Source organism: Leptidea sinapis, chromosome 21 (genome assembly GCF_905404315.1).
Source record: "Leptidea sinapis chromosome 21, ilLepSina1.1, whole genome shotgun sequence".
NCBI classification, from domain to species: Eukaryota; Metazoa; Arthropoda; class Insecta; order Lepidoptera; family Pieridae; genus Leptidea; species Leptidea sinapis.
The window spans coordinates 3,476,414-3,500,700 of record NC_066285.1 but is presented as its reverse complement, the minus strand read 5'-3'; the positions used below and the strand labels follow the sequence as shown (position 1 = coordinate 3,500,700).

The window sequence follows — 24,287 nt, the reverse complement described above, 5'->3', positions numbered from 1 at the left end:
CTCGTGACGGGTACTTTAGATTGTGATTATTTTATAACGATAGAAATGACAGTACAATATTGTATATTTTTATTGAAAAGAGCGCAAAAAAAGAATGCTGGGAGAGTTTCTTGCGCCGCTTCTTCTCTCTCAGAGTGCCATTTGTTTCCGAAGCGGTAGTAGTATCTAGTATATTAGAAATGACATCAAATATAATTCTAAAGGAATCAATTTTGAGAAAGTAAATGCCTTTTTATGCCTTTTTAATAACTCATTTTTAGACGAAAGGAAAACAAAATGTATTTTTAGGTTTACCTAATATTTCAAACATAAAGCACCAACATACATACATACATACAATTACGCCTCTTTCCCGTAGGGGTAGGCAGAGACCCCTTCTTTCCACTTGCTACGATCCTTTTCTGTTTCAAGTTTGTGATTATAAAAATTTATAGTGACAAATTTGATGTGGCAGAAACGACAATATTCATATTATATCAATTACATTAGACTTTAAGCTATAAGGTGGCGCTCTAATGAGAAACTTATGTAAAAGACTAAGGTCTGCAGTATTTGCGATACAAAAAATGGGCAGCTGACAGATGTTGCAACGGGTAGACTTGTATATTTCAGCCACATTCATAGTGTCATGTCCTAAGGAATTATATTAAGGGGTATATCTTTCTGATTAAATAAATAACCCGCGAGGTACCTACCAATCAGACGTCCGACGTCTGCTATCAAAACTACCGTTGAGTGCCAAACCAGACGTCTCACGTCTGCTTGGCACACAACAGTAGCAGATATTTGTTCGTTAAATATACACAGAGTAAGACAAGCTACACGATATACCACAAGAAAGGTAATTTAACAGACTATAAAAGTAAGAATGTTTAATTTTAAAACCTTATCTGTGTAAATACGACGAGCCGTCAAAATGCGGTCAGCCGTTTATTATTTTAATAACCTGATCTTTTTTGTATTATCTTATATTTTAGTAACTATTCTATGTTAATTAGTAACTTTGAAGTATGTTTTAGTTATAAAAAATTACTACATTCATTAGTAATAATCGAAATGTAATCTGTAGGTAAATCTAAAAAAATCATAAAAAATGCATGACATGCCCTACTTTAAACGAAATTTGTTTAAATTATGCAGTATCTATTGTTTATGTAATCTAACAAAGCGCTAGTTTGTTTCATAACAAAAGCATTGACGTTCGTTTTTATAAACAAGCCGAAACACTTCAAAAGCAATAAATTTTATTGTAACACGAGCCCGTTGAAATTGGCGTCGGTAACGCGCGGCGGCTTCAGACGGGCATGTGCGCCACGCGCTTTGTGGTAGCTTAGCCAGTGACGGGATATAACACCTTACTTATTTTATCTACACCCATGCTTTAAATCCTCTATTAAAGATTCTGAAACAGCTTATTGCCAACATTAAAACACCCAATGTTCTAATAACCATTAGGTACATCACCCAAAAGAGTGTTTGAAAGATGTTTTTTTTTATCCCTTCATGCGCAAAGAGTTTCAACATACAGCCACATTCTTATTGCTCGATGCGTGGTATCTGTATGAATTTCAAAAAAAGAACATTTTCGTTTACGCGCGCTCCACACTCCCATAACGTCGCGCGCCGAAAAAAAAAGTAGGTTATTCGAAACCCCGCCATTTTTCTTCGATATTTTTATTGTTTTGTTTACAAAAAATGAGCGATTCATTTTAAACGCTGCAAAAGAACATTATATTCAAGTGAATTTTAATTATTGCACTATACAAAATGTAAATTACTACTAAAATTAATAATTGTTTCATTATTACTTATTTTATTTGTATATAATCAGTAATGTAATATTAGGTTACTACTAGGACTGGTGTTTTAATGTAAGCAGTAAGCTAACTGTTCCAGAAGCTTTTAGAGGATTCATATTCTGGGTGTAGATAAAGTCTTGTAAGAATCTGCTATATTTCTTGGCATAACTCTAGATTCCAAATTACAATGGGGCCCCCATATTGAAGGATTGGCGAACAGACTTAGTTTTGCAGCATACGAGGTTAAAAAAATTAGACAATTAACTGACATAGATACGGCGCGACTAGTATACTTTAGTTATTTCCATAGTATTATGTCCTATGGTATATTGCTATGGGGCAACGCTGCAGATATTAATACAATATTTGTGCTTTTCAGGCTATTTATAACCTAGGTCCTAGAGAATCATTGAGAGCAAAATTCAAAGAAATTAACATCTTGACTGTTGCTTCTCAATATATTCTTGATAATGTAATGTATGTTCATAGGCACATAAGTGAATTTGCCAGAAACTGTCATAACCATAATGTTAACACCAGGAACAGACATAAACTGATGATGCCTACTACTCGGCTTAGTCGAGTTAGTAAGTCTTTTGTGGGGCGATGTATATGCTTTTACAACAAGATCCCAGAAAATGTTCAAAACAAAGGTGTTACGTTATTCAAAAGAATTGTTAAAAAACGTTTGTGTGGTAAAGGTTACTATAACATAAATGACTTTCTTAGTGATACCACAGATTGGGAATGGAGCGACCGCCCTCAGGCTATTAAATAATAAGTTTAATTGTACAATGTTACTTTGTAAATGTTACTTTAATTGTAAAACATATTTTTGATGAAAAAAAAAAGCCCGCTGAGTTTGTTGCGCCCATTCTTCTTAGGCCTGAGGCATTCACTTTGGAATGGGTGGTAGTTTTTTTTGACTTTCAATAAGTGATTTCACATCCTATTTTGAATAAAAATATTTGAATTTGAATTATGCAACTGTTGATAATTAGGTATTAAAACACTCATGTGATACTATTATCACACTCGCCTTCGCCTCGTGTTATAAATCCACGTTCGTGTTTTAATACCCCTTATTACACAACAGTTGCATAAATAACTATAAGAGCATCTATTTCTAGCGAGTCGTCGAGATCTAGTCGTTATATGTGGCACATCACTAAGGGGGTAATACCCATCCTTGAAGTACAATATTATTTGTTTTAAATTTTTCGTAGACTGAGTAAACAATAGACTACTAGATAGCTTGCATCTCATTCACACAAGAAAGAGATTAGCTTATGCAATAGTCAGGTAAAGAAATTAGATAACATCATATTATTTTCTGTTTTATGTAGCATGCCGGTTTTTTCAAGGTCAGCGGAGCACTGCGCAAAATAAACATTAACAGTTCGCTATAGTTGCAACGCTTTGTGTCTAAAATATAAAATTAATACTCGTTGTAAGCACGGAAATACACGTTGAATTACTTCTCAGCTACGAGTAACAATTTTTCTATCCGAAATTCATTGAATTGAAAAGTGGGTCGATGTAGTGTATGAAGTTGCAAAAGTGACAGTGAACGTAAGCATCCCGATTTGTCTTTTCGCACGTAAGCATAGCATTTTAGATTGTGAATAGCTTCAATTTTTTTTTACTTAATCACAATATACAAACCAACTAAGAACTGAACCTTGTTCGTTTTATGCAAAAAAGTTAAATTCAATTAGTCAAAATATTTATATTTTGTGCTACCTGCTTATGAAATTATTTTTCCCCAAAGCACATTATTTTTGCCATAGTAAAATTTATATTGTTTTTCATACTTGTACCAAGAGTGAATTCAATTATATATACAAACTAGCTGACCCGGCAAACGTTGTTGTGCCATATAAAGTATAATTCACGCGATAGTTTTATAAGTAATAAAATATTGCCTATATTATAGCCTGTACATCATTTTGTTCTATTGTCAACTGTTTTTGCAGCGCACGCAAAAATAGGTTTTCGATTTTACACCTTGTGTTACAAAATAGCAATTTTATTACGGATCCCTAATTTTGAAAAAAAAAACATAGCCTATAGCCTTCCTCGATAAATGGACTACCCAATACTGAAAGAATCATTCAAATCGGACCAGTAGTACCAGAGATTAGCGCGTTCAAACAAACAAACAAACACTGCAGCTTTATAATATTAGTATAGAGTATTGGTTTGTTATTATATCATACATGCTATAACTTCCTTATATCTTGAAGGACTTCACAGACCATGCTAACTGAGAAACTAAAATTCCTATCGTTTTATAAGCTTAGCCAGGACCACCTTGAATGTTTTTTTAATTCCATAAGATCAAAGGCTGGTTTTAGTAATAACCCTAAAGCATTCCAGTTTTAAAGCGCATGTAAAAAATTGGTAGTACATTGAGAAATAAAAAGTATCAATTCTGGCAATTGTATCCCTTTAGAAGAGATTAAAATTCTTAAGTATGCTACGAAAATAACTTAACGCTTATACCTATGGCGCTACGGAAATCGGAAATAACGATTTAGCAGATGTAAACCTTATAATTGAAAGTCATCATGATTATTTGTCGGACCCTTCTAGGTTGTCAGTACATACTGAGAAAATAATTCCATATATTGGTGGATTTGTGGTCAGAAGAGTACATAAATTACTAAAATGCAAAGACTGTCTTTTGGATCTGGTTAGTGAAAAGTACGCAGGTCTTATATTACAGAAAGATAAAGAAGGCCTAATTTATCCCTCTCGAGAATTGACAAAATCTGTAGGTTGGCAGAAAAAATATTGAAAAAAAAAATTGCATAGACATCATTCTTTGGAGAAAATAATATAATACCACGACTTATATCCTCAACTTTGAAAAGTTGCCAATCTTTATTCACTGAGGTTCATTTGATCAAAGCCGTTTTGGCTCGCTATTTTGAAAACCGTATTCACCATGCCATCTCATGGGCTGCGTTCAAGCGGCAATTGACGACGTACTTGCACAGATCCCCTCCGCTGAAATCGTAGTCTTGGGTGATTTCAACGGGCACAATGCCGAATGGCTTGGATCACGTACCACAGACTACGCAGGGCAATCTGTGCATAATTTTGCATTGGCGTATGGTCTGTCCCAATTGGTTGAGTCGCCAACGCGGCTCCCGGATGTGGATAGCCACATGCCGTCCTTATTGGATCTTCTGCTGACTACACATCCCGATGGTTACCAGGTCTTTGTCGACGCCCCTCTCGGAACGTCCGACCATTGCCTGGTCAGGAATGTAGTGCCTGTCCGACGCCAACGTCGCAGACCACCAGTGACCCGCCGCGTTTGGCACTACAAGTCAGCAGATTGGGATAGGATGCGTTCCTTTTTTGCATCCTACCCTTGGGGCAGGGTTTGTTTCCCTTCGGATGATCCTAGTGCCTGCGCCGTTGCAGTAGCCGATGTGATCCTACAGGGTATGGATATTTTTATACCAAACTCTGTAGTACCCATCGGTGGCAGATCACAGCCCTGGTTCGATGCATCAGTTAAAGCAGCATCTGACTGCAAAAAACAGGCGTATCGAACTTGGGTTGCGGCGCTGAGCACAAAGGATCCAAACTGCACAGTTCTTAAGAGGAAATACAACCGTGCCTCCAGATTTTTTAAGCGGCAAATCGCCCATGCAAAGTCAAAACACGTCGTCAAAATCGGCGAGCAGCTTTCCAGTTACCCGACCGGAACACGCAAGTTCTGGTCGTTGTCGAAAGCTGCTCTTGGTAACTTCAGCTAGCCGTCCATGCCGCCGTTGCACATGAGGAATGACACCCTGGCCCATACGGCAAAAGAGAAAGCCGATCTCTTGTGCACTCTTTTCGCCTCCAACTCGACTCTTGACGACAACGGAAAAACACCGCCGACCATCCCGCGGTGTCAGAGCTCTATGCCTGAAGTACAGTTCAGACAGAAAACTGTTAGGCGAGCTCTGATTTCGTTGGACGTCAGGAAGTCGAGCGGGCCGGATGGCATTTCTCCAATCGCGCTTAGGACGTGTGCCCCTGAGTTGACGCCGGTGCTAACGCGTTTATTCCGGCACTCTTATTCTAAAGGCGTAGTCCCTGACTCATGGAAGTCTGCCCTTGTCCATCCGATCCCAAAAAAAGGAGACAGTTCGGATCCGGCAAACTACAGGCCTATTGCTATTACCTCCCTGCTCTCCAAAATCATGGAGAGCATAATTAGCTGTCAGCTCTTGGTATACCTAGAGGGTCACCAGTTGATCAACGACCGACAATACGGGTTTCGCCATGGTCAGTCAGCAGGTGATCTTCTGGTATACCTGACACCTAGATGGGCTGCGGCTATTGAAAGCAAGGGGGAAGGCCTGGCAGTTAGCCTGGATATAGCGAAGGCCTTGATCGTGTATGGCACAAGGCGCTCCTCTCCAAACTTCCATCATTTGGGCTTCCCGAGAGCTTGTGCAAGTGGACCTCCAGCTTCCTCATTAGGCGTAGCATACAGGTCGTTGTCGACGGATATTGCTCGAACCCGAAGCCCGTGAATTCTGGAGTGCCCCAAGGCTGTGTGCTGTCTCCCACGCTGTTTCTTCTGCATATCAATGATATGTTGGACACCTCCAACATTCATTGCTATGCAGACGACAGCACTGGTGATGCCATATACACGGGCCATGCAGGTCTCTCTCGGGAAATCGTCGACCATTGCCGGGAGAAACTTGTGTCTTCTATCGAGTCCTCTCTTGAGAAGGTCGCGGAATGGGGAAAATTGAACCATGTCCAATTTAACCCCCAGAAGACTCAAGTTTGCGCGTTTACCACTAAAAAACCCCATTTGTCGTCTTCGACAACACTTCCCTCAAGGCCTCGCCTAATATAGGAATACTAGGTCTCGAAATCTCGAGCGATTGTCAATTTCGTGGTCATCTGGAAGGCAAAGCCAAATTGGCTTCAAAGAAACTGGGCGTCATTAATAGAGCACGGCAATACTTCAAGCCGGCCCACATACTAGCGCTCTACAAAGCGCAGGTCCGGCCACACATGGAGTATTGCTGTCATCTCTGGTCTGGCGCACCCCAGTATCAGCTCGATCTATTTGAACACGTGCAACGCAGAGCAGCTCGAATCGTCGGGGACCCATTGCTCTGTGAACGGCTGGATCACTTGGCGTTGCGTAGAGACGTCGCTTCATTGTGTGTCTTCTACCGCATTTATCACGGGGAGTGTTCCGAAGAGCTGTTTAACCTGATTCCTGCCGCCGTATTCGACCTTCGCACGACACGCCACAAGTTAGGATATCATCCTCACCATCTGGATGTGTGGCGGTCCTCCACAGTGCGGTTTTCAAGGAGCTTTCTTCATCGTACTACAAAGCTGTGGAATGAGCTTCCTTGTGCGGTGTTTCAGGGACGATACGACATGGGTACCTTCAAAAAAAGCGATTCCTCTGGTGTTGCAAGAGATTGTGGGCGGCGGTGATCACTTAACAACAGGTGACCCGTACGCTCGTTTGTCCTCCTATTCCATAGAAAAAAAAAAGATATAAATTGGGTTCTGGCTTCGTTGTTTTAACTGTTCTAACATAACCTAACCAATTTTAATAAATTGTTGTTGATAGAGCTTTGGGCATTTAATACGTTTACTAAAAGTGTGGTTTAAAATAACAATGAACCCTTTTATGAATGTTTTCCGTTTATCAAAAAATAATTATTGGTGAAGCCGTCCAATCTGTCACAGACTATTTTTTATTTCATTTCACTGTTTTTCATACAATTTATGGCTGTGTTTAGGGATTCTTAAAAATCAGGGTGATGCTCTTATATGGCAATACCCACCTATCATTCTACCTAACACGCGGTACGGTAGTTAGTTGTCTATTGATAATCAGTCTACGGCTTTGACGGATGCTGCCAATCGCCTAAATGACTTTTGACATAATATTTAAATTTCAATGTCATCGAACGTTTCGTCTTGACTCTTGGTTCTGACTTCATATCAGATAAAATAAATTTATAAAAGTATATAAGATTTCGGAATTCGACCAAACAAGTTTCAACTTTCGTATCAGTTGTGTGTGAAGTCTGAACTATAGAATTTTGGAGAACAGAGAAAATAAAATTTGTTGTTTCGAGTTTGGTAGTACACCTCCTCTACAGATATTATACTGCTGGATGTGGTCATTGTATATTTTAGATAAAAATCATTTCCTACATAAACTAGAAAAACACCAATATTTATCAACTAGACATACGTATGAAACCTGAAAACAAACTTCTTATTGTTTTCTAATTTCCACTATGCTCGCCTACCTTCCATTTTTTATAGAAGGAGAAGTTGTTCAAGGATTTGGAAGAGGATCAAAAGAATTGGGCTGTCCCACAGGTATTTACAAAATTCCTTAATGCAGATTTATATGTGATTTCATAGGATTTCCTATCCTATCCCTAAAGTTGACTACATTTTATTTACTTTCTGTCAGTGTTATTTTTTATATACACAATATTGTTAAAATTATATCATTTATATTTGAACTTCATCAATTGTTGTGTACTGTAATAATTTTATGCAACAAGCTCATCCTCTGTTATTTCAGCTAATTATCCTAGAGATGTAGCAAAATCTCTACCAAGTGATATCAAGCCTGGAGTTTATTATGGCTGGGCCCAGGTGGATTCTAATTCTGTTTATAAAATGGTTGTTAATATTGGATGGTGTCCATTTTATCAAAATAAAGAAATGTCCATTGTAAGTATTTAAAGGATTGACAATCTATGTGCTTGTTATCCATTTATCTTTTATATAATCCTAACATTTTATGACAGTAGATTACTTATAAGATAGAAGTTATTGCTTATTGTCTAATGAATAATAATAATGTAACAAAACTACCAAGTAATAATTCATTTTTGTAAGGTGATGTGTATTGGTAGATGTTATAATGGGTTTACTGGATATTAATTAAAATTATTCAGTAACAGCTATAAAATTATTAAAATTATGGAGAAACAATGTGCTGAATAATTATAATTTGTGTTATAAACGTACCTACTGTTTGCCTTACCTTTATATGTAATCCATTTATCAGTATGTATATAAAATGCAGTCATATCTTTGTACCTATTTGGAACAGTATGCCATACACATGTTTGCTTTAAGTAATCATTATTAAATTACGATATGCCTATCTAGCAGCAATAAACACTTCATGAACAATAATTCTATTAAACACTAAATAATATTTAATCTACTTATTTATTAGGAAAATCAATAGCTATAAAAACTTAATTAACAGTTAACAATTTTAATTCTAAAGAGCCAATTACAGAATTCCACAATTTAATTGTACTACTAATAGTGAAGAAAAATGATACTAAAAATTTGAGTACCTACTGACTATACATTAAAAGTGATATATTGCTATGTATTTCTTTAACAGGCCCGCCCATAGGAAAAGTTGTGGAATGTTTAATTGATTTAATTCTGAAAAAAAAAAGACCCATGTCAGTTACACATTTTGGCCATAGTTCTTTACTAGAGTACTCCAAGTTAATAAAATTTACATACAAACCATCTGTCCTATCCAACATTATGAAACAAACACACCCATAATATAACTTTTCATTCAGGGTGTCTATTAGACACCTTGAAAATTGAGACTTATTTACATGATTGATAGCCAAAATTTTTAAAAGCTATTGCTTAAAAAGTAGTTTGGTCTGTCTTGACAAATGAAAATTATTATTATCTCAAAAGATTATTATCCATTTTATAATTTGAAGCCAATAAGTAGCCATCTAAATAAGTTTCTTTGTCATATAATTATATATTCATAATTAACTAATGAATAGTGGTTTGTCATTTCTTATCTTGTTTCAGGAGACACATGTTTTGCACCAATTTGATAAAGATTTCTACGGATCATTATTGAAAATATGTATAGTAGGATATTTAAGACCTGAAAAGAATTTCAATTCATTAGATGAATTGATATATGCTATCAAACAAGACATTGAGAATGCACATAAAGAACTTGATTCAGACAATGCAATGAAGCTAAAGACTCATAGCTTCTTTACGAATAATTAATAGAATTTAATATTCCACACATACCTACATAATAAGATTGTTAAATTTTGTCTACAGTCTAAATAAATTATATATTTTTACAAATGTTGTTAATTTTTTTTTTAATAAAATCTGTTTAAAAAATTTTTGTTGTTCTATTAATTATACATCACATCAATAATTATTTCTGTATCATTAAAAAAAGTGGCTGGTCTAAAGTGTATTTAACTTTACGAGACCAGCCCAGACAGGGATGAGAAAGTTTTCTTAGATGGCTAACAATAACCTGTATTATTAAAAAGGTTCAGAAATAGCATTGATAAAATCAGTTTGATACTCAACTAGGCTTCAAAACTGAAAAGCTTACTAGTTATGTTTTAATAAATTGGTCTTTTCCCACTGTAAATACATTGATCAAGCAGTTTTAGAGGTATTGAGCAAGTAATTGTTTAACTCCACATAAAAAGAGTGTATGGTCTACCACATACCTACCAAAAGTTACACTCATGCCATTTCCACTCTTGAATTATATATTATCTGGTTAATAAGGGTCATAAAACAAATACCAAAATGTTTATACTTAAAACAAAATAATAGATACAACAGGTTATAACTGTTAAAAATAAAGACTTGACATTCATACAAATCGAATAATAACTGTTGATATAATGGTCAAATCACTAGGGCTCATCAACATCCATAAGAGTTATAAAGAAATTATTATACTATGAATAAAAAATCCAATACCTTTTGAAAAAGCCTTTATTAATGCTTTAACAAATCAGATGAATATGAAAAATATTCACACAATTAGAAATAAAATGCAAATCTTAAATGTAGGGCTCTATCTCCAGGTGATCCTAATGTTGTTTTTTTCTAAATGAACATCCTGAAACAAACAATACATACTCATTTAAAATAATAACTTACATGATCATATGGAAACAAATCATAAAATCAACTAAAAAATAGTTTTACTGATTAAGCTGTATATTTGAATTAAATCAACCTTAAACTTAATTTCTACAGAAATTATAATATAAGACTGAACTATTTGGAACATCATGCAATTTTTTTTAGAGTGTTGAGGGGAATTTGAGCAAGTAGCTTGCCTGAATGTTGTTACTGCTCATGGTCTCTGTTAACTTGAAAGTACTCAATTCATATTGATATTGTTTTATAAATATTGTAGGTAGCTAATTCCAGAAAGTGACTGGGCATGGTTAGTAATTATATTATATAAGTATTTTTGTATTAATAATTGAATTTTAAAGTAGCAGAGTCACAATTGTCCACGCATTCCGAAATGCCTTTGGCCTGAGTATGGTAATAGGAAACTTATTGGGAATATTTATATTTTTTTAAGCTGCCATAGGTTTTGACTAAATTATTTCATGAAATAGCTTTGGCTGTGATTACAACATTACCATGGCAGTATAGTTAGTTGTTTCAGCTGTTAAATATAGTACTATACTGTTTGTATTCATTCAAATAAACACATAAAGGAAATTAAAATATTTGCTATCACTTTTCTCAACAATTGTAATGAGTGTTTGATAATTATTGTTTTATTTTAAACTAACAAGATTAGTAAGACATTCACCCGATGGTGATACATCCTGCACATGACAAACTAGTGCCACTAAGAATTCTTGGAAAACCTTAAATTCTGTATGGCATGTACCTCCTACTTAATTAAAAAATTTCCCAGAAATTATGATATCCATAACATTAATACCAGGAAGAAACAAAATAGATAGAGCATCTCCAAATGCTGGAATGATTTGCCGCGAATACACTACTACTACCTATTAAAGATAAAAAAGATTCTCTTTTAAAAACAAACTAATATATTTTCTATTAGAGAAACAAGTGTTCAGTCGCATAAAAATAATAATAATCACAAAATAAACAATATATATATCCTATTTAATATAATAAAAAAATAAAACTTGTAAAACTCCCATTACAAATTAATCTTTTTAGTTTCTTCTCTTTTTGTACTATTTTTAGACGGTCACTTTTAAGACCTATAACAAAAGGAACCGTGTTGTCTACGGCTGCTGTCAACAGGTCATATTGGTAGGTACCTACTGAGAATTAGTGTTGTAATTGGGGTGATCCTTATTTCAATTCCAAAAATGCTGAGTGGGTGACCTTTACATGATCCTATTTGTAATTTGTTAATTTTACTACAAATATAACCTTTTGTGTTATCATGAATAAATGCATACTTCACTTTACTAGATATGTTAACAAAATGCTTGGTCAAGTTAGCATATTTTTTGTTTTGAGTCCCAAACCCGGAAACACACAAAATGTGTTATGAAATTAAAGAGATGCAGAGCAGACTCTTTGATGAAATTATTTATGTAATGCAATTCTACTTAAAAAATACTGATTTTTTTTACATGATAAGATCTAATTTTAAAAATTCTTTTAAATGTCACATATTTTAAGTCAGCTATGATATTTAACATGAATTATTTATAGGTAAAAAACCACCCCTTGGCTATATTATAACTGTACTAGAAAAGGTCAAATTCATTAGATAATTTATGCCTCAGACCTGAGAACAGGCACAAACTAAGTGGGTGTCTCTTTTTAGTATTATTCAATAGCAAATTTATTGAAGTAGGCTTTACTTTGCGGAAATCCATAATTATACAAATGATTTAAGTTTTTTTTTGTGTTAATTCCGCCAATATTTATTTTAAACAATTCAACACGTGTTTCGCCTCTACACGAGGCATCCTCAGGATGTGTTGTCTCGCCAAAATCTGGCACAAGACTGATGTTTTTGTGTTATCATGAATAAATGCATACTTTACTAGATATGATGATTCGAGTCTCGTGCCAGATTTTGGCGAGACAACACGTCCTGAGGATGCCTAATGTAGAGGCGAAACATGTGTCAAATTGTTTAAAACAAATATTGGCAGAATTAACACTAAAGAAAACTTAAATTATTTGTATTCAATAGCAAGTATGGACATAAGGAGCAATGGCCTCGGGGCATTTCAAAGTCAACTTACTGAGGTAGATGTCACGTAATGCACAATAAATTAATTCCTAATTAAATTGATTAATATCTTTATAATAATAAAATCAATCAATCAAATGATAATCAACACAATGTTAATTTTTAAGTTATAATTATACATAACTATCTAAAACAATGGATATTTGTATTGATCTTCACATTACATGAGCAAGGATACATATACAATTAGCACAGAAATGAAGAAGATTTTTTCAAACTATGGATTATAAATAAATTTGAATATATAATGAAATATTTTATAGCTTTGGTCTGAAAGTGGTAAAATCAGTTTTAAATATTTTATTAGGGAATAATAGCTGCTAGGTATTCAAAACTATCAATATATTATATTATGCTCCTTTCTACAAATGCAAAGTTTTTACTTTCCAGGGACAGGCACTAACATACTTCCATGCTAAATATAATATAGAGAATGGACATGACACTTGTTGATACATACATATGTATGGAAATAATTCCAGAAAAATGCTCCAAGCCACAATCATGTCAAAATTGAGTTAAGAACACAGAACTGGTCACATGATTCATATTAACGGACTGACAAAAAATGGCAGCCCTACTGTCACTCTTTAAACAACATCAATACTTAGTAGCCCAACCCACATGAATGGATTACACTAACATTTATTAAACTTTAAAGATGAATTCCTTAAAATGTGATGTTTGTGGCTTGGAACTTTTTCAGGAACTACACCCAAAGTAATGTTAGTGATAAAAATATTAATATGCATAGCATTTTATGTGTTGATGATAACATAATTAAGTGTAACCTATACTTGGCTGCAAATATATAAGTACTTCATATTAATATTTTTGTCAAAGTCCAGTAACAGGGTCATATGAAGAGGGACACAATGAAAAATATCTATTGGGAACTGTTGAGTATCGTTTATTGCGTTGCTATTGGGCAATTATTAAAAAAAGAACTTTAGCAAGTACAGTCATGACTCATATTGTTTACACTACATGTTGCAACAATAACATTATCTACACAAATATATTTTTTTTTAAATATTTGCACATAGGTGGTAATCTCTGGATTTTCTGTACTGATTTTTAAATAATCTCTTATAGAAAGTGAATTATTGGTTTTACAAATATCAATGGCAGTTACAGATATAGTGGTAAGATATGCAAGTAGATAAATGTACGATACCTTCAGTTAATCTTGCACGTCCTCCTGTGGGTTGGCAAAGGATTGTTGAACATCCTGCACACACGACTACTCTTTGTGCATGACTGAATACAGTTGTGATTTTATAACATCCTGGACACTTAACGTCCATGAAATACGAATTTGGGTGAGGCACAAGCCGTTTTAGCTTATGCTTCCTCCTCTCCGAGGCGGGAGATGGGTGCAATAAATCCACTGCGAGCTGAAAGTACAAACGCAGTAAATTTAGGTTATGAGTCCTTCAAACTTTGAATCGTTATCTTCAATAAAATTCTGCTGGCATCCCCTTAATTTTTGGCCTAATTTTAGTTATTTAATACACTATCACACTTTTCAGGACCCAACTTATATTTAGTAACATTAAAATCGTAGACGTCAAAATGTGCCATGTGTTTATCTTCGTTTGAACACAGTTTTGAATTACAACTTAGTAACATTGATTGTTTATATAAAATAGGTATGTATAAAAATGATTTATTAAACTATTTTGAGTTAAACACCAAAATATTTCGGAATAAAATTATTAATTACACACCGGCATGGTTACAGCTTCGATGCAGAACCGGAAAAGGAAAACTAGATGTGGCAAGTACCCATACCCATAGAATAATTGCTCCTAAAATGCCAATGGACCAAAGACAATATTATTTCTTATCTTTCCCAACCATAGACTTAAAATATATCAGCGTTATGTATATAGATAAAAAAGCATGCAAGAGACTCTAATGAAGATACAGCAAGATAGAAAAGGTAAGGCATCTATTATAACAAATTGACAAACAAATCGCAAATATTCAGAAACTCTATCTGCTAAGCCTTTTGCATATTAGAATCATATGATCATTAGAAGTAGTCTCCGCGTGCCTCTTGTAGCCTTTAATAGATTTTGATAGGAATGGTCTTAGACGTGCTAGGAGTCTTAGGTGTTCTTTTTTTATGACTAAAATTACCTAACGGAATGGGGTAAATTGAACCTTGTCCAATTTAACCCCCAGAAGACTCAAGTTTGCGCATTTACCAATAAAAAAACCCCATATGTCGTATCACCGCTCTTCGACAACACTTCACTTAGAGCCTCGCCTAGTATCAGAATACTGGGTCTTGAAATCTCAAGCCATTGCCAATTCCGTGGCCATCTGGAGGGCAAAGCCAAATTGGCTTCGAAGAAGCTAGGCGTCATCAATAGAGTTCGGAAATACTTCAAGCCAGCCCACATTTTAGCGCTCTACAAAGCGCAGGTCCAGCCACACATGGAGTATGGCTGTCATCTCTGATCTGGCGCACCCCAGTATCAGCTCGATCCATTTGACCACGTGCAACGCAGAGCAGCTTGAATTGTCGGGGACCCAGTGCTCTGTGAACGGCTGGATCACTTGGCGTTGCGTAGAGACGTCGCTTCATTGTGTGTCTTCTAACGCATTTATCAAGAGGAGTGTTCCGAAGAGCTGTTTAACCTGGTTCATGCCGCTGAATTCCACCTTCGCACGACACGCCACAAGTTAGGATATCATCCCCACCATCTGGATGTGTGGCAGTCCTCCACAGTGAGGTTTTCAAGGAACTTTCTTCCTCGTACTACAAAGCTGTGGAATGAGCTTCCTTGTGCGGTGTTTCCGGGACGAAACGACATGGGTACCTTCAAAAAAAGCGCGTAATGCGCATCCTTAAGGGCCGGCAACGCTCTTTTGATTCCTCTGGTGTTACAAGAGAATGTGGGCGACGGTGATCACTTAATACCAGGTGACCCATACGCTCGTTTGTTCTCCTATTCCATAAAGAAAAAAAACAACAAATCGTACAGCACAATGTCACATACTCCACAGATGATTGGTAATGTAACGGAATTAAACACAATAATGAAAAGGGTGTAATGATAATTATTTATTTATTAGTAGTAATATAATAATAGTAATTTCACATAAATCATAATTGTCTATAAAAATATTGTGTGAATATTACAGTCAGAGCTCTTATATTGATCCGGCAACAACACATTTTCACATTTATAACTGTAAAGGAATTCGCATTTCACACCAAATATTTTTGGAAACTTAGAATAATAACGCAGGCCATCTTGGATTTAAAATAACAAAATGGCGCGTAACCGAAAATCGTGATCATTTGTTATAAAATTTCTCTCATACGTCGATAAAGAAGTTTAACTTCAAAATGAAACTGACGTATTTAGAACCTCCTCCTTTTTTGAAGTCGGTTAAAAAAAGGCCGTTAATGTTCTCACGAGCTCGACTTTTTCCGAACATTTGGTAAATTCAATAATTTAAAAGAAATATTTATTGTGACTATTCAAAGCGCTTAGTTTAAGCCTAATTGAATTAAGATTATTTGACTTTGACCTTAAATTATTTTAACATCATGTGGCGTCGTACATTATAGCCTCCTATCAATATCTACCAATAAACACAAAAAACTCTCAGCGAAGTAACTCGGGGTATATAGTACTTTCATAGATGGCAATACTCTTTTAATGGCGTCTGTTTTGTTTACAAAATATTTTGCCGTTTTGACGAATGTATTAGCTTAAATTAAAAGTTATGAAATAGTATTTAGGTGTGAAATGTGATTTTCTTATCATAATTTTTATTATAAGACGCCTTGTGACACCCTTTCACTGCACAATAAGTCATTTTTCAATTAAATTTCGCGCACTGACTGTCCTGTAAGTTGAAAAAATGACACTGACGCGGCGGGAAACGTATGTGGTCATAAACGACCACATTTAAACTGCTTCATTTCGCTTGGGCCTATTCACGTTCTAAGCGTTATTATTCTAAGTTTGAAAACAATAAAACAACAAAAATACTTTTCGCAAGCTAATCGCCAACCCATACCATGACAGCTCTTGCACTTTTTGTCGCAAACATTAAAATGGGTTACGCGAAAGAGATGCAAGATCAATAGCCATGCGCCGTTCTATCTTTGCCTACGTTGGGCTAAACTGTTATAATTTTTCAATGAATTATACTGTTGTGTTATATTTTTCTAACTGTTGTTGTAAACTGTTATAATATATATTAGATGTTATAACTTTTAATCGAAATTATTTACACTGCTAGTTGTTGTTGTTGAGGTTTGCAGTTATTTAGTGTTATATTATAACATATTTAAAGAGGAATAATTAGACTAGGTAGATGTTTTTTTTTGTTGTGCTTTTTAGAAAGATTTTTGAAGAAAAAGATAATGAGTTCCAGAAACTATTAACTTAACGTATATTTAAACTATTCACAAAACTTATATTTTTACACTAACACTGTCTATTTACATAAAAAAATAAAAATAACTCAAGACGTATTATATAATATATTAAACATATCCATTTAATTTACTATTCACACTATATTCAAAAATTTTACTTCAAATATCATAATAATAATATTCAAAAGACAACTAGCAGTTCGTCAATTTAAAAACTCGCAAATGTGTAAATGATTCTCGATGGAGATATTTTATTGAATGAAAGTGTTGTTTTATCCAAAATGTTATTCATCTTCGTTTCATCACAAGTAGAACTAGCTCTAATGTGTATAGGAAGAGTGCTTACAATACCTTTCAATCCAAAACAACAGTGTTATAATTTTAAATTTGTTCGTCGCAAGTAAAAATAGCTTTTCTTATGATATGTGAAGTGTTCACATTACTTTGAAAACTAAAGTGAATTAGAAAAAGGTCCTTCTGTTAAAAAACATTAAATTTACAAAATTTTAATTTAATAAAAGAAACGCACCACTTTCCACTAGTGTACTAGATTGCGCTGTTATTAAATTTCAAACGAATTTTAACACTACGGAAATAATATAATTATAACAGTATGGTGACAAATTTTATAATGTGTTATACTGTTGTAAAAATATATTGTAACTAGCTGACCCGGCAAACGTTGTTTTGCCATATAAAGTATAATTCACGCGATAGTTTTATAAATAATAGCCTATGTGTTATTCTGGTGTGTAAGCTATATTATTGTAAAGTTTCATCGAAATCCATTCAGTAGTTTTTGCGTTAAAGAAGTTCAAACATACATCCAGACATACAAACTTTCACATTTATAATATTAATAGGATACTTAATAATAGGAATAAAAGGATATATAATGTGTTGTGTGTTATAACGCCCACCTCCCTGCCTAAAGGAACGGCTTCACAGTATACTAAATTGACGTAACACTGTACAGTGGTCGCAGACCGCAGTGCTTATCGGAACACACACAAAGTTTAACAATCCATCAAGTGACAATGACAACTATCAACCAACCAACTTGAAAGTTGAAACGAAAATACAAATTGTTTACTAAATACTATTTTAATATGTATTTACATTTTAGTTTTTACTCTAACGATATTGTACTTTAGTTAGATTTAAAATAAGCACTTTAATATAGAAATGTTTGTATGTTAAAAATCTAATCTAATGTCCTAATTGTTAAAGACACTATCTTTAGGTAATGCATTGTTTGACAATAGCGTGAAAGCCGAAGTATTAGCAACATTTTTCAAAATTGAATAAATACACGCATCTAATATGGAAGGTATGAGTATATTTAAAGGAGCTGCCAGTATTAATTTGAATAATAGTGCCCAGGATAGATTAGAGCAACTGGAAGAATTGGAAGACCAAAAACGTCGAAAGGAAGAGGTGAGGTTTACAAACATTTAGCGAATAAAACAAATATTTTAAAGAAATAATATGTAAAAAATTAACTTTTTTTATAGCTTGAACATAAATTAGCAAATGCATTTGATGATCTTCATGAAGATGATGAAGCAAGTGTGAACAGTAGTGGAAACTATACCCTAGATAATACACAAGCAAATGGTAAGAAAAACTGGTAATAAATCAATCAACTCTAATATACTTTTGAGGAACAATGAATGTTTTATATTTTATACATTCATCATATACTTAAATCATATAAAACATAGACAAGTTAATAGTCCTTACCTTGTATTTACAAAAATGTGACTATAAACAGTACTTCAAAACACAGGTGCTTATAGCTTACTATTTGATATTGTTTGATAATGCCATTGTCTGATCAATCTTATAAAATATATACTGCAAGACTAAAATATTACAGAATGATATTTCTATATTATTTCTCAAAAGTGTTTTTTGTGAGAATGCTACAACTTCCATATAACTTTATCAAATTTATTGATTAATATATTAACACACAGTCAGAAATGTTTAAAAATCCTAGATTATCCAAAATAAATTAACAATATCTGTTGATAGTATATTATATAACATATTTTTGTTTTCATAATTTTATCATTCTACATAGACAATTTTTGCAGAGTTAATTATTGAATTGTCATATTATATCAGTGTTATATATTATGCGGGAAGAATTCACATAACCTGACAGACAAATTTTGACACCACCCTACACATTCACACACTTGATCTCTTTAAGCCCTGATATTTTTCTGCAACTTGTCATTTACTGTGGGCCTTTTTTGCATGTTAATGCCCTTTTTAAGCCAGTATGAGTTAGTTATTTTCACACAAAACCTTTGAATTTTATTCAGAAAATGAAAATCACATCGGTATGTGGAGGATTGAACTACCACCTCAAGGATGGCTCTAGTATTTGTGTCCCCAACACAATTTTTCCCCTTTTCTACATTACCAATCCACCCAAACTCAAGATTAATAATTATTGTGTTGGCTTCAAGTGTTTTTATCACTATAATGTATGGGCATACAGCCATCACTCTTTGTTCTTGTTTTTTCAGAATAACATAATCTGAATGTATTCAAGATAAGAGTCTAACAAATAAAAGGGTTTTACTGGCTCGGCATGCTACATCCTTGTCTTCCTTGACAGTCTATTAATGGGAATTTGGGACAAAAATGAACTCTCTCAGTCTCAGATAAAATGTTTTTGATGGTTTGTTTATTGAGGTTCTACAGTATTCATGTAAACACATTCACTGCTTTTTCCAGAATGTCATAAGATTGTATATTGTTAATCATGTTACACCCTATTGTAAAATAATATAACTTCATATCCCAGAACAGAAAGATAACCTACCATCGGGGGAAAGGTCCACCAATATGAAAGGTGTGATGATGTGCCAGTAAAAAAAATCAGGGTCTTCACACATTAGTACTCAAGTACCAACCATTTTATTGAAAAATAAAAAACTTTACTATTAAGAGTCAAACTTTCAGCATTGTGGCTAGAGTTTTCAATTGTTTGTAGGTTTTGATGCTGTTACCGCCTCACAAGATGTCAAACTATTTGTTGAAAAAAAAAAAAAAAAAACGGAAACAAACATTATGATGTATTCTAAAGAAAAATATGTTTTTCTACTCCTCATCTTTTATCTGTCAATAATACAGCCATAATTACTAATATACATACATTCAGTGATGTTCCACCTGCAGAGCTACATCTGTTCACACATGCTTTCTCGATTTGAGTTATGCTTTCGATCTCGTAAATTACAATTTACTGTGGGAGAAATTACGCGCCTTGAATATACTAAAGAAATGGTGAATTATTATTATTATTTATAATAGACTAAGCAGCTTTCGCTGATGTGTCTATATCATTTGCAATATCTATTCAAATGTTTGTCCAGTCTATTCTTAAACTAATTAACAGATTTTGATTTAACCACATCCTTGGGCAATCTATTCCATTTATGAACAACTCTGTTGGTCAGGAAGTGTTTTAATGGATTTGATGATGCTAATTGATATTCTAGCTTCATTTTATGTCCCCTTAGTCTAGAATTGCTTTCTTGGAAATATGCTCTCAAAATTTGGGACATTATAATAATTATTTTGTATGTTTCAATTAGATCGCCTCTTTCTCACCTGCTTTTGAGGGTGCTGAGTCCAAGCTTTGTAAGTCTTTGTTCATATGTAAAAAAAATCCGGTGGCTCACCTCTGTACCCGCGCGTCGGACATGTTCGCTGAGGCCAGAGTGCATTCAGGAGCCGGTTGCGAGAATCTAAAAATGAGATCCTGAGCACGCTGGCCGGTGCACCAGGAGGCTAATAGAAATTAAATAGACCTGAATACAGAATTGTATTTTAGTTTATTTAATTTTTAAATTTAATTGTATTATATTATTGAAATTTTAACTTGGTGCATACCTTTTATTAAAGATATTATTATTACTATTATAAGGCATAAAGGGCAGTTAAGAGATTTAATTTAAATCAGATTCAGATCAGCCAATAATGGAGCATGTACAAATTAATTATTTCATTTCATTTGTAGGCAAACCACCAAGAACTGGGCTGCCTCCCACATATGATGAGTCTTTGAATCGTCTGAAGGATGCCATGGTGGATTCAGACTCCACAAAGCAACATTGTGAAACACCAAAGAGCCACCACAACCAACACATGAGATATCCTGAGGAGCCACTAAAACACCATTACAATCCATATGGTGGAGGAGATTGTCAAAATAATTATTATCAGCAGGAATTTAAAGGTAGCAAATTTGACATCAGTATCATAGGTTCCTCCATCATTGAAGAAATTAATTTATAGCTATTGTTGAAGGTGACGATACTCCCAATTATTCTAATTTTCTAAAAATTGTTACATCATAATATTCTTTTATGAATATATTACACCTACACAGATACCTAAATCCAACTCCTGCATAGTGTATTTTTCAATTCTTTTGTCATTGCAACAATATTTTAATGTGACAAATGTTAATGTGCAACAAAATTATAATCATGTGATTTTATACTTTATGGCCAGTGAAATCATACTTATGTTATACATAATATTTTATATAAGAAAAAAAAAATTTAACAATAAAACAACAATAAAAATGATAAAATAAAATAAAAAATTAACAATAAAACAACCGACTTCAAAAACACTATTTCAAAACATTAGATATAATATGCACTAAAAAGTATTTTTATACAATCTACTTAATTAATCTAATTCTAGTTACGATTATTGTAATTTTTGGAGTCGATCGCTCAGAATTTCGTTCAACCTAAGAACATCAAATAAACTTATAATAAAAAGTTTTTAAAATAATTATGATTATTTTAAAAGTTTCTCTTTTAAAATAATCATAATTATTTTAAACATGTTATGTAACATGTTGCAAAACCTTGTCCGATTTAGTAGTATTGCACTGTATCCGTAGATACCTACCAAATGACTTTAATAAATTATAAAACATTTTAATTGTTGTGTAAATGTAAGTGACAATGTGCCTTAATGTGAATACAGTTAATATAAACACAAGTAATGCACATAATATATTGAATTAAAAAAAATTCATTGGCATGTGGTAGGGAGTGGGCCTGCCCCTACTGGATGAGAGGCAATGGTACTAGCCATTGTGCCATCGACAAGACTGTTACAAATGAAGTCCAATTTTTATAGTAAGTTTTTTACCATTTTCTTATAACATATATTATTTCAGGACATATAAATGGATATCATAACTTTGACTCGCAGCAAGAGCACATAAATCATGAGAATCTGAAAACAATGTTTGGAGTAAGTATTAATAATTTAAATAAATATTTAACTGCTAAACTGTGGCAGCCATTTTGTGAAAATCGGCACATCTGGGTGGGGTCGCGTTAAATCTAAGGATTTGATTAAAATGAATTAATCTGTAAAGTATGGGAGCTGTATATAAAATTTGTCTCTTTGGAATCATTATCATATAAGCTTAAATAAAAAAATTCTTATTATTTTGCAATATCATATAAGTAGTTATAATTTATTTATTTATTGTTAACAAGAACGAATCCTATAACCAATTACACTTATTAACACAGAATATAATATTGTTCACAAATAAAAACAATGTCAAAACTAATAAAAAAAGTTAAATTAAAAATTAAAAAATTTTTGTTGGCTGTTCTTTGGATAATCTTCTTTATTTTTTATGCAAAACACAAATAGCATTCTTCAGAGAACATGGCACAATTAAGTTTATTCCAAAGGATTCCAGTACATCCAGTTTTTTAAACTAAAAAAGGGTGAATACAACACTAGTAGATGTACACACCTATAGATAGTCGGTGAAGGTGATATATTTCTGACTTGTGATGGAGTTCTGAAACTCAGATAAAAGTTGCAATCAGATCGTGTAACACTCACAACAGAGTTTATAATAAATTATTCTTTAAGACCAAGGAAATCTAATATCACCAACGACACCATGCTTTATACTATTTTCTTTGATTTATTTATATTTATTTTAGTGTCATTATTATTAATATTAACAGATAAAAGAGAAAGAATGTGAACAGCTTGTGGCTAAGATACAAAATCTGGATTCTGAAATAGACAGTTTACGTGCAAGACTGGCCGCGTCCGTACATGATAAGGACAAAGCAGAGTTGTCTTTGAAAGAAGCTCATGGACTGCTTGGTATGTATGTATGTATGGTATTAGTGGGAGTATAAGAGAAAGCATATTTTTCTCTGGTGGTAAAAAAGAACCATTAAAGTACGCAAAGAGTTTCAACAGACAGCCTCATTCTCATTGCTCGATGCGTGATATCTGTATGAATTTTAAAAAAAGAACATTTTCGTTTACGCGTGTTCCACACTACTAAAACGTCGCGCGCCGTAATAAAAAGTAGGTTATTCGACTAGCCGCCATTTTTTGGATATTTTTATTGTTTTGTTTACAAAAAAATTGCGATTCAAGTTTTGACAGCACACCGCCAGATATTTTAATAATTGCACTATAGAAAATGTGAAACACTACTAAAATAAATAATTCTTTCATTAAAATTTAGTTTATTTGTATATAATCAGTAATGGATGATATTAGGTTACTACTAGGACTGGCTGTTTTAATGATAGCAGTAAGCTAACTGTTTCAGAATCTTTTAGAGGATTCATATTCTGGGCGTAGATAAAGTCTTGTATGCAACTGTTTATTATTATCACAAACAAACTCACATCACGACAAAAACAAACCCACATTCGTGTTTCAAACCCCTTATTACACAACAGTTGCATAAATAACTATATTATTATCACCGAGAATGTTGTAAAGAATCGGCGAGTAACTCAGCAAAGGGGGAAATAAAATTAATGGGGAAAATATTATTAGGGCCGTTGTCTCGCATCCGGGCGGCAATGGTTTTATCTCCACTACTGTTTTTAGGGTTCCGTAGCCAAATGGCAAGAAACGGAACCCTTATAGATTCGTC

At 33.7% G+C, this 24,287-nt stretch overlaps 3 protein-coding genes and 1 long non-coding RNA gene across 4 annotated transcripts in view; 2 read left to right on the top strand and 2 right to left on the bottom strand.

The window, feature by feature from the left end:
• The first annotated feature begins 7,759 nt into the window (after window positions 1–7,759).
• Window positions 7,760–10,006, top strand: LOC126970541 (putative riboflavin kinase). The gene is made up of 3 exons (XM_050816510.1): window positions 7,760–8,177; window positions 8,389–8,540; window positions 9,672–10,006. Exons 1-3 carry the CDS (start codon window positions 8,093–8,095, stop codon window positions 9,879–9,881), a joined length of 447 nt encoding a protein of 148 aa, XP_050672467.1. The 5' UTR covers window positions 7,760–8,092; the 3' UTR covers window positions 9,882–10,006.
• On the bottom strand, window positions 9,029–9,746 carry LOC126970552 (uncharacterized). The gene is made up of 2 exons (XR_007730662.1): window positions 9,360–9,746; window positions 9,029–9,275 (listed from the first exon to the last, which is right to left on the bottom strand). It is a non-coding gene; the product is annotated as an uncharacterized LOC126970552 (long non-coding RNA).
• Window positions 10,007–10,604: 598 nt separating the features above from the next.
• LOC126970545 (40S ribosomal protein S27) lies at window positions 10,605–14,771 on the bottom strand. Its single transcript, XM_050816514.1, has 3 exons — window positions 14,634–14,771; window positions 14,081–14,300; window positions 10,605–10,749 (listed from the first exon to the last, which is right to left on the bottom strand). The coding sequence occupies exons 1-3, from the start codon at window positions 14,637–14,639 to the stop codon at window positions 10,721–10,723; spliced, it is 255 nt and encodes an 84-aa protein (XP_050672471.1). The 5' UTR covers window positions 14,640–14,771; the 3' UTR covers window positions 10,605–10,720.
• A 3,593-nt stretch (window positions 14,772–18,364) lies between these two features.
• The window catches only part of LOC126970505 (early endosome antigen 1), a 35,114-nt gene continuing 29,191 nt past the window's right edge, over window positions 18,365–24,287 (top strand). Inside the window, exons 1-5 of the mRNA XM_050816451.1 lie at window positions 18,365–18,748; window positions 18,826–18,928; window positions 21,351–21,569; window positions 22,533–22,609; window positions 23,350–23,494. Of these exons, the coding sequence (XP_050672408.1) occupies window positions 18,635–18,748; window positions 18,826–18,928; window positions 21,351–21,569; window positions 22,533–22,609; window positions 23,350–23,494 (658 nt within the window). The 5' untranslated portion in view covers window positions 18,365–18,634. The remainder of the gene's footprint in view (window positions 18,749–18,825; window positions 18,929–21,350; window positions 21,570–22,532; window positions 22,610–23,349; window positions 23,495–24,287) is intronic.